Source organism: Lepidochelys kempii, chromosome 4, assembly GCF_965140285.1.
Source record: "Lepidochelys kempii isolate rLepKem1 chromosome 4, rLepKem1.hap1, whole genome shotgun sequence".
NCBI lineage: Eukaryota > Metazoa > Chordata > Testudines > Cheloniidae > Lepidochelys > Lepidochelys kempii.
This window is the reverse complement of record NC_136383.1, coordinates 86,748,503-86,760,340: the sequence shown is the minus strand read 5'-3', so window position 1 is coordinate 86,760,340 and position 11,838 is coordinate 86,748,503. Positions and strand designations below refer to the sequence as shown.

The following is an 11,838-nucleotide window of genomic DNA, read 5'->3' as shown; positions in this document are numbered from 1 at the left end:
GATTTTTTTAAAGGCATTTTAAGTAGAAAGCATTATGGGAAGCTGGATAACCCCCTACTCTCCCTACAATAGGTTGAACTAATTTGGACAGTTTCCTGTATTTTTATTTTCCTGAATATATATACCAGTCTTTTCCACTGATCAAACAATTATCTTTTTGGACAGAATAAAATTTCCTGACCTTGCAATTCTCACGAAGGTACACACACTCTCACTAACTCACATTTGGCCCTAAAACATTTGGTGAAATCTTTTGAATAAGTGCCCCTGTTCTCACCTGTGGGGGCTACCTAGACCTATGGAATGTAGACAGAGGATTTGCCTTCTAGTGAATTGCTATAGTACTTAAGGTGAGACTATTAAAGATGCATTTGATTTAGCAGGAAAAGTGTACACATCAGAAAACAGAAAACTTAGAAGTGTTTCACTGGGCCAGACTCCCTGGCATGGGGAACTCTCCTAGTGGTGGAAAATATTCTAACCCACCTCCCAACATAGCCGACAGCGTAGGGGGCACACCCTGTGCAGTAACTGTACTTTGGGTATTTCTGGCAGCCGAAATAGCAACTCTAATTTACATTGAATATTGTTTAAGGCTGCTGGTTTATGTCAGAAGCTGAGCTGGTCAAGGAGAATCATGGAGTTGTATAGGTGGTGTAAAGAGACCTTTGCTCCCCAACTGAAGTCCTGTGCCAATTGTAGCATGGCTAGAACAAAGGCCCATTGTTTTTTTCCCCTGAAAACAACTTATAAAGCTTATTTACCTCTTTTCTGAAGTACTTCATCAAAAGGGTCAGATGCTCAGAGAAGCATCTAAAGCTTGGCTGTTTCTCATAATCTTATTGGTCTAATAATGGTATCTGTCTCATTTATGTGGAACAAGTTTAGTTGTGGTACATAAAAGGTTGTTAAAAGGAGGAGGGAGAAAAAATGTTCTTAACCTCTGAGATAGAACAAGAAGCAGTGGGCTTAAACTGCGGCAACAGTGGCTTAGGTTGGACATTAGGGAAATCTTCATAACTGTCAGAGTGGTTAAGCACCGGAATAAATTGCCTAGAGGGGTTGTAGAATCTCCATCATTGGGGATTTTTCAGAGCAGGTTGCACAAACACCCTCAGGGAGGGTTGAGGTAATACTTAGTCTTGAATGCAGGGGACTGGACTAGATGACCTCTCGAGGTCCCTTCCAGTTCTATGATTCTATATCTGGTACTTCCTGATGTGGTCTGACCAGATATACAGCACGTGATTTCTTCAGGGTATTCTAGCACTTTTCCTTCCAGTCCTAGCCCAAGTCACAAACTGTATAGGTGTGTGGTGATATTAAAAAAAACACAAATGTCAAAAACATAATTTGGGTTCAACTCAAGGCCCAACCAAAGTTTCAGGTGAGATTCTCTCTTAAAACTAGAAGAGTATATAAAATTATACTTACTTATACAGGTTTAGTGGGATGAGAATGACTAATTCATGACTGCATAGAATGGGTCAGAATATTTTTGTTTTATTGAATACTGCACTGGTATTTTTGAATTAGTCAACACAAGCCTGATTCACACTTACATTAAGGCCACTTTACACCACTCTGACAGCGTAAAGTAGAAATGGTTTTCTGTCCAGATAATATTTTCAAGAGTTCATAATTTTTTCTTGCCCTAGATTGGGACAAAAAGTCAAAATCTCAAACATTTTTGTGAACTAAAAAGCCGCACTATTGTTTTGTTCAAGTCAGTTGAAACATTTTGGTCTGATCATTTTGAAATATTTCATTTAAATTTCAACCTGTTTTTTCTCTTTAACTTTTTTCAGTCTAACTTAAATTTTGAAATAAAAAGTAAAACTGGAAAACTATTTTTTTTTGTTTCAAAAGTGTTTAAACATCTTGAAAATACTATTTTAAAGAATATTTTTAGTTGGGAGATTCATTGAAATTGACGCATTTTCACAGTCTTGCTTTTAACAACACAGGACTTTTCAACCAAAAAACGTTTCACCTACAAATTTCCAACCAGCTCTAGGGTTAAGGAGGTCTAAGCAGGTACAAATGTAATTTATGTTGACTTTAAAGCTCCTTTTCTTCAAAAGAGTGGTGCAAAGTTGCCTTAGTATAAATTAGAATCATTCCCTTAGTTTTAACTTCTCCAAGCCTGGCATGAAAATAAATCCATTCACTTTGCAGGTTGGAATGTCTGCAAAATAGTCAATCTAAATATGTTGGTGGTGTGTGTTTGTTTTCTAAAATCAAAACAATCTCCAGCAGTCTCTGTTTTGTATGTAGTTTAGAAAGTTAGATTGAACCAAGAAAAATTACCAAATTGCAAATTTAGACAAAACAAAAAGAAAATGTGCTAACAGAAGTTATCTTTAAATAGAAATTATCCAGAAAAAAAAACAGGTTTCTCATCAATAGTAACATTTCTAGTCTCCCCTTGACATTTGAGCATCCTGAATGAATTCTGTTCATTGTTTTCCTGTTTCATCTATCACATTGTGGTTATACGGTAGCACCAGATGAAAATACTAAGACCAAATACAAAGAAGTACAGTACAGATTGTAAATTCTATGTGTTAATTACATGCTACAGAAGTTCCACTGTTTCAACAAAAGTAATTTCCAACTTCCAAAACCTTGCTGTTATTTCATTAAAAAACCAAACAAAAAAACTTGAATATACAGTATACTGCTTTTGAATAAATATGTTATCTACAATTTATAAGACAAAATCAATTTAAATATAAAAAGATTTGTATTACATAAAGCAAGAGAGTACAAAAGCACAGCTTTTGTAATTTTGGTAATATTGCAATTTTACAAACATTGCATAGTATGTGTAAGAAAATATTTCCATCTTTTTATATATCTATACACACAAGAAAAACATTAACATGATAGTTACAAAACAAAACAAAAAATGGTTAGATTTTTTTTAAGTATGGTTTTAAACAATACAACACTCAAACTCTTATCCAGTTTGCATCTGCATTACAGTGAATCAGCTGATATCTCCAATATCAATATCAATATCAATATCTCCAATAAGTTTGGCTTTTATTTTGTTAACATGTAGGCAATGATTTAGAAACCCTAAAAATATCACAGGTTATTACAGCTGAATATCCTTAACATCCATCAACTTCTTTCAGTCCCTATGGCTGTTTCTTCAATCCATACTAAATAGCCCTCTGTTTCTAAATTGGTCTAATGTGAATTGTGTTATCCGGTCCAATCACTGTGCAAGCAAAACAATGTAAATTATAAATTCAGTTGAAGTAAGCAACTTTTTGGTACATTCTGGAATACACATTCTTTCCTCTTCTCATGATCTCAAACAGTGAAAGAACCTGTTATGTCTGAAGAACAATATAATTGGACACTGACACTATCCCTCTGGAACAAAAAATCTACATCTCAAAATGCTGCACAGAGCAAAAGTACATTACCATTTCATGTTGTAATTACAACTTCTCCTCTCTTCCTTCCAACAGAATTAGTGGAAGCAGCTGTGTCATACTATTAGATATAATAGAAGTGTCAGTCTTTGGTCTTTAACATTTAACCAGTGAATGAACTGCAGTACAAAACCATACAGGTAACAGTGTTCAAAGAGGTCATTCAATGTTTGTTTGCTTTTTTTAAACAAGAAAGAGACAGTATCCTTTTCTATTATAATAGACATTTTTACAACATATTATACGATAATAAATATTAATACATGTAGCTAACAAGGTCTTTTCTTATATTTCATTGTGGCCATATGAGCAATTCTGAGGAGGTGAGCCAACTATAAAACCACTTCAGTAGCGCCCAAGCTAATAAGCTAATAAAAAGAGGCAGTTTGTGATACATGTATTCATATATTATAAAGCACCTTAGAGGATTATTTTTTAGCCCCAGGTATTATTTTCCTAATTAGACATTTACTAATTGAAAAGAAAAAGAGTTAAAAATGCTTTTGGGACTCTCACCCCTGCCCTGCAGCTGTCACAATGCAATGACCTGGAAATTCGGAAGCTGTTGCCTTAGCCACGGCAAGAAGTTGCATACCTTTTCTAAAGAGGGGTATCGGAACATTCAGCCAGTCAAGCATACTAATGGGGGAAAGGGTTGCAGTTGCTTTATCATGAGCAGAGCAAGGCAGCAAGGTGACATGTGGCAAGAACAGCAATGAAAAACATCCTTCGGTTTTGAACACGCGACCTCCTTTACTTTACACCTCAGCTTCATAAGATCAATAGTCGAAATGTAATGATATCACTCCCTGTTTCTGTGTGATCTATTTGCTGAGAGCATCCACGAGCCCTCCATCGAAAACTAAATGCATGGGTGTTTGCAGCTGCATTTTTTTTTTTAAGCACGACCACCAGTTGAACTGGGAAACAGGGAGGAACATTAATTTAAAGCATTTTAGGAACTTGTAACTATGGTTTGTTTCAGCATTCCTTCTTATTTGCTCTTCATAAACATACATACAAGTAAGGTTTTCAGTACTGCCAAATACAAGCATTCAAAATTAATCAGTCAGGCCCCCAAAATCATGAGATTGGCTTAAAATAATTTTTCCATTCTTGTTGTTTTCCTTCTGCTTTTTTTTTTTAAATTGGATCACATTTTTAAGCTTTTCTCCATAACCTTGAGAACTAGAAACTTACTTTTTAAAAAAATGAATGCTGAGGTTCTTACATATTCACTTGTTTCCAGGAGCTGGGGCTTAAAGTAAAACGTCCAATTTCACAAGACTCACATTAACATTTGCAAGAGTTGGCAACGCTGAACATACAAATGTTGGTGGAAAATGAATTTAGGCTTGTCGCTAAAATTAATCTCATCACATAATTACATTTGTTTTTGCAATGTAATGAATTTCAGTTCACGCAGAAGTAGGAGTAGTTTATACAAGTTAGGTCATTCAGCCAGGGAACCAAAACTCTACTGTATTCAGGTGACCAGTCATACAGTTCGAATATCATGAATGGAGAATACTCAAGGGAAGACTCACAGCAAACTATTGCAAGCCGTTCCCAGAGGCTGACATTTGTTTGCACAAACATTCCGCAATACACTTTAAACAGCAAAGAACTAATCAGTCTATTCACGAACACTTTGAGAACAGCACAAAGGGTTAAATTCACCGAATCAATGATTCTCTGCAATTTTTTGCCCATCTTTTAAATTACCAGCATACGCACGTGGGCACAGATGATAGAATGTATGAGCTCAGAGACACAGACTCATTCAGCGGTGTCCTCCTCTCCTTGGAATATCATTTGTGCTGATGAGTTTTACACATACATTCTGTTACCTATGTGCCCAAATGAAAGATATCTCTTTCCTCATAAGGTCGTTTGAAGATCCACTATATATTGACAATTCCTACAGTTTTCTTACAATGCTGCTACTTTATTTCCTGTATTGCAGAGAATTAGCGTACCAGAAAAAGGAAAAACAAATGACTAACAGCAGAAGTATTTTTCTTTATTAAAGACAAGGAATTAAAGTCTCAAAATTCAAAAGTTAACAGCTGAAGAAATCTGAGCAAATGAAGTAGTCTAATTAAAATCCTTGTTTGACTATGTAGTAGCGGAGGGGATAGCTCTTCCTTTTTGGTGAAATTCATCCCTACACATAAGACTAGAACAAGGCCAAATAGCTGTGAAGCAGTGTATAGACCTTGTGCTGGTCTTCTTCATAAGGGTGAATGTCACCTGTAGTGAACAAAATAAACCCTATAGATGATACTAAAACAGAAAATTAATCACATTATTATGGTTGCCAAGTTTCACTTTTTATTTTTTCGTTTATTTTTTACCCCTTTAATACTACTCTCCCCAACTTTAGAGTTAGCTTTGGAAGCAAATCATTGCATTGGTGTTCTTATAGTTAGACACAGCAAAAACTATGAGCTGGGTGGGATAACTGAAAAGATAATATTTAAAAGCACACTTACCTTATTGTTATCAAGTCATCTTCCCACAATAGGAAACATTTTTTATCTGTTTTACATTCCTGGATTCTGCAAGTTTCAAGATACTCTTGTTAAGCAGCAGTGAGACAAATTTATCAACAATATACCAAAGTGTCTTTTGCAGGAGCTCAATTACTAGAAAACAGGTAATGAAAAATGGAACATAACTAAATTCCCAGGTCAAGCTAGTCAAAAAGAGAGTTACTATTGAAAGCTGAGTGGAAATATGATAGCTTTATCTAAACACAGACCTGGTGGAGTCAACACAATGTCAATGTACTTGTTAATATTCTATGTCATTTCATATTTGCTCATGGATTTTTAATGCTATTACTTTAAAAACCTTAACAGCAGATGACAAAAGAAAAAAGGATAATAAATCTGAGCGGGCCTTCCAGTTGTAAATGCATTGCTTCTTGGTGTTATGCATTACATTAGTATTTACGTATTATGTTATGGCAGCGGATAGACAAGCTATAAGTGCTATAAAATGGACAAGATATACCTCTGAAGAGCGTCTCTTTTTTTTGCCAAACATAAATGTCTTCTGAAAAAAACCTATTTGATCAGACAGTTCAATATCATCAATATTTCCCTCTTTATCCTGTTCTTCTTTTCCAGAAACTGTACATTTTACTAAAAGCAATCACTTCATGTGCAGTAACCCACTAATAACTGTGTGAGGCTATTCAGATCTGACAAACAAGAGTGGATGTCTTTTGAACTCCATAAATTTAATATTGCTGAGTGCTTGCAAAATTTACCTAAACGTACAAAACCCCAGACTTAGAAGACAGAGTAACAACACATTTGTTTTAAAGAAACAAAACTCAGAGGGATTCTGTCTCTCTTTTTTTACTTTTTTTTCTTTTTTTGTTAAAAACCATGTACTGAATTTTAATTGTTTAATAAAGCAAGCATCACACAATGCTTCAAAATTTTAAAATTCAGGGATAAAAGTTTACATCCAAAAAGATGAATGGAAAATTGTGCTTTCAGACAGTGAAGTTAATTATCATACAGGGGTTACCTATTCATCTCACAATTGGATTCTGGGCTAATTTGTATAAGTACTGTATATACGTGTGCAGTTCATATCCAGGTCCTGCATAAAACTAAACTATGTGCTTCACTTCACGTAGCAAAGGCACCTGTGTTATTCTCTCTTTTGGACAAAAGATGATATTATGATCCAGGTTTCCTGATGAAGATTACATTTATTTTTGAATATCTCACTCCCATCTCTATGTTGAGTGGTAACATGAGCCACAAGAGAAGGCAGCTTTGTATTCCTGCTTACACTGGAAGAAGTTGCTCTGCGGGCCATTTGAAGCTTCAAACTTGTCACAAGGAAACCGAGCAGAACTGTGAAGCAGAGGGACAGTAACAAAAGGCTATTCTGGTGTGAGGAGAAACTGGAGTCATTTCAGCTCCACAAACAGATGTTGCTACTGGATTGACAAGTAGAGCCTGCTCCTGCCGGGGAAAGGTACAGTTTACCACTAGGACAAACGCAGAGCTCATAGATAGTCTGTCGAGGAGTTGAGGAACTAGATGGGGAAGATGAAAAGGAACCCATTGGTAGATTTCCCAGTCGGATTATATCTGCATTTAAAAATATCTGTGGAGGGGAAAAAAAAAAGAAAAACAACTAAATTTAATTTCTTTTTCCATCCTTTATATAAAATATTTTAAAAACTTTATTCTAATGTGCACCTGAGAGATTAATATGAATATCTAAACAACATACATTTCTACTGGTATTGCTGGCATGTGCCTTTGAACACACATTAGTACACATAATTACAGTTTATGCAAATACCTCTTAACTCCTCACCCAAGACATTTATTCAACCATAAGTGAATAAGTGAGTGCCCATACAATAACATTTTAAGAATGTTTCCTGAACAGGTTGATTTTTCTCTTGTATCTTTTATGACAGAAATTCATTCATTCCAGACAGTAGCGTCTCCCTACCTCAAACAATTCATATTTTAATGAGTGTGAAGTGCTATTAAAGCTTATTCCCCCATGTATTACTTTAAGTAGCAGAAAATTTGTGGTGAAATATGCTAAACTGTATAGTCTTAACAATAACTACATACACGTAATAGTTAAATAATCATGTGTGTTCACATATATTAGATAATGTGCTTACTGGATTTGAAATCAGACGAGAAAGGTTTAAGGTTAAAGTCTTGTTAAGAGCACAATCAAACTATAACCATTTGATTTCTGAACATTGTATCTAAGTCGGAAATGTCCTTTTTTTACTTTCTCTCATCTGAAACAACACTAAATGTTCTGAGGCTGACCAGTTTGGAAAGGATAATGTGATCATGAATTTGTTTATAAATAGTTTTATAATGTTTAGAGAGTACATCAGCCATCTGGGAAATTGCTCAGGGTGCTGAATAAATAACTACAGTACAATGAATCTTCATCAAAACAGATGAATAAAATAATAAAAAAGTAAGTCCTTCAGAGGGGCATACTGATAGAGAAAAAATCTCTGAAAAAAGTGAGCTTTTAGGTGTTTGGTGGTTTTGCTGCTGTTTTTTTTTTTTTTTAATTAAATTAATGAGGGATGAACTGAGGAAGATAGTTTGAGTGAGAAAATTCCACAACAAGCTAAAGCAAGATCAGCCATTGCCCTAGGTGCAACACTAGAAACTCTAAACAGCAGAAGGTGTTTCAGTGCGGACACAAGCCCTGGAGATAGCATTATGAGACTTATGAGGTGGTGGGGATCCTGAAATACTGCCCAGTGCTTTAAAATGTTATCTACCACATTATAGGCAGCAAATATATAGAATGCAACATGACATAGCATACATACTACTCCTCCATTCAGTAGGCAAAAATTCTTTTATATTCAACACCAGCTGCAAATTGTCAGAGAAGCCACGGGAAAGCACCACTAATCCCCTACCAAAAGTGGATGAGGATGGGAAGGCTATGATTTACCAGAGAGAAGACCAAGAGGAATTCTACACAGCTAGAAGTATCCTATTGTTATATGGTCAGTGAGGAAACTGCAGAAAATCTCTGAAGTTCCTGGTGGGAGGAATGGAACACAGAGCTGTATGGGACATATCATAACCCAAAAGGCAATCAAGTGTGCCCACAAAGAGATCACCAACTGTCCAAGGAAGACAGATGACCCTTGTTGGAGATTCCATACTAAGAAGAATGGAAAGAACATTCTGCAAGAGGCAGAAAGACAACAGGATGGTGTGCTGTCTTCCTAGAACCAAGAAAGGGTGAACAGGATAACCTGCATAGTTATAGGCTTGTCAGACTGACATTACTCCCAACAAAATAATGCACAGAGAGTGCGATGACAGGGAGAAGGATGCTAGAGCCAGTAGGCTGAGCTCCTGAGAGGAAAGTCAGCATCACGGGTCCATGAAGAACAGTCTGGGGTAGAAAAAGAGCTCCATATGCTGGAGAAGAACCTGAGATGAGTTTGAACTATTGTGTTTATTTTGGAGATCCTGAGGACCACTTTGTACTGCTTTCACCTATTAACCCAGCCCCATGTGGTGGTTGGGGGTAGTCCAAAGACATATTGAGGGGAGTTCCTAAGTGGCCCTGAAGAAGGGAAACAGAGCGAGCATGGTTTGGAGTCACCTCTGGCCACAAGTGGGTGGGCAATAAATGGCAACCCTGCTACAAGAGATGATATGGCACTGGTGTGACTGCTGCTGGAATACTGTGTCCAGTTTTGCTGTCCATAATTCAAGAAGGACTTTGATAAATTGGAGTGTTCAGAGAAGAGGCATGAAAATCATTAAAGGATTGAAAAACATTCCTTAAAGGAGCTCAGTCTACTAAATTTATCAAAGAGACGATTAATGGGTGACAATTACAGTCTAAAGTACCCACAATGCAGGGGTATTCATTCTAGCAGGCAAAGGTATAACAAAATCAAATGACTGAAGTTGAACCTAGACAAATTTCAGACTCGAAATAAAGTATAAATATTTAACAGTGAGGGTAATTAATCACTAGTGCAACTTCACCAGGATTGTGGTAAGTTCTCTATCACTGGAAATTTTTAAATCAAGATTGTATGTTTTTCTAAAAGATATGCTCTAGTTCAGGAATTAATTTAGGGAAGTTCCACGCCCTTATAATCTAGACTTCTGGATTTATAATCTGTGAATCTATAATGATCTTTTTTTATATCATTGTAGCTACACTTGTGCAGAACCTCAATGTAGGCATGTTGTACTGCTGTAGATGGGAATTTAAATGGAATTATTCTGGTGTAAGTCAGAAGAGAATCTGCTGCAATTATTTTTTCTAGTCATCTGAAGATTTGGAATGTTGCTTAACTTTAATTTTTACTTCAGGTTTCACATTGTGGTGCTGTGACAACTTGATTTTGGTTTTGCTACAATATAAAAGCAGCATTCTTGTTTTCTTTCTATGAGGCATGCATTTGGCCATGCAATATGACATCATGCAAATGGAGTGGTAACAGAAGAAAGGGCAATACTACATTATTATTTGACAAGACAGCCTTGTGATATAATGATTTTCATAAGGAACAACTCAAAGCAAAGTGAACTTTTGACAAATAAGATCCAAACCCCAATGGGAATTCATAAAAGAGCATTCTCTTGTATGAGAAATGTTTAAAGGCATTAGAGCTACTAGCAGGGATGTGTTTACGGTAAAATTATGTTGAGTCTCCTAGGATTTGGGCAACAAGATTATGAAATTCTTTGATTTTTTTCATGTTCAGTAGCAATACTGTGACAAAGTGCTCTCTTACATTAGCTCTGGATGTTAATTAAATGCTTTTCTTTTGAAAATTCTGTACCACAAGTAAGTTTTTGGTTACAGTAGTTCACAAACCATATCTAGGCCAGAACCAGGCATGACATGACGTGTGGAAAAGAAAGGACAATTTCCAGTGGACGTATACAAGATATTTGACTAGACAGAAAACCAATATGAAGAAAGCTATTACATTAAAACAAAATATTGTAAGAGACTAAATAAAAGAACAAAACAAAGGGTTTCAAAATTGTTCTGAGTCAAATTTCCCAGCTATTATAATCCCCACTTGGGAAAAATTTCTATTGACATCAATTTTCACAATTTTGTTGAAGTAAGGAGTCAGAGAGAGCTGAAGAGATACTCATTGCAGCTCTGGCCTCTCGATGCCATAATGATTCTCCCAACACGGGAAAAGTACAAAACAGCTGTAAAGCTCCCTTCCAAGGACCTCCTTGCAAGTCCTATGGGGCATGCCCAGGGTCAGGAAGGGGCAAAGGTGTCTTAAAGACACCAATATAGTCCACTCACCACCCAGGGTCTTTTGTAATTATAAACAGTAAGATTCACCTTGCAATCCATCAGCATCTGAGGTTGTGACGGACTCCCTAGATCAGCAGTTTCCCGCCTGGGGTCCAAACATGTAATTCCACAAAGGTCAAGGGATCACAGTCAATACTGTGGGGCAGATTCTCTGCCCTGTTAAGTTTCAAACCACCTGTAGTTTCCTGGCTGAGGATTCCCCTGTACAGAGCACACGGGGAAGTGCTAATGAATACCCTGCCCCCCAATCTAAATAGCCCTAAACTCTGCTTTGTAAAAGCACTGAATGAGTGTTCCGCTTCTGTGAAAGAGGCCAGAGAAATTAAGCTATCAGCTACAATGTGTTCAATGAGAGCTGCTCAACTTTGTTTATCCTAGTGTTTTGTTAATGTCTTATGTGTTTTGTGGAGGCAGGGAAGATGAAACAGATTAGCTCTATATATAATAGTGAAATCTAAGGTGGAAGCTTCAATTGGCTCTGAGGATATGACCTAGTGGTAAATAATAATTTGATTTTAGTATTAAAATATTCAACTAGCTAAGC

The 11,838-nt window shown here is 36.3% G+C and overlaps 1 protein-coding gene across 4 annotated transcripts in view; it reads right to left on the bottom strand.

Moving 5' to 3' along the window:
- Nucleotides 1-5,987: 5,987 nt before the first annotated feature.
- Nucleotides 5,988-11,838, bottom strand: part of SGCZ (sarcoglycan zeta) — an 840,425-nt gene continuing 834,574 nt past the window's right edge. For 3 of the 4 annotated variants that reach the window (XM_073341950.2, XM_073341949.2, XM_073341951.1), the window contains one exon: nt 6,918-7,583. In XM_073341950.2, coding sequence (XP_073198051.1) covers nt 7,389-7,583 — 195 coding nt within the window. In that variant the 3' untranslated portion in view covers nt 6,918-7,388. Of the gene's footprint in view, nt 6,011-6,917; nt 7,584-11,838 lie in introns of those variants that run through there. The other variant, XR_012158659.2, reaches the window with a different exon arrangement.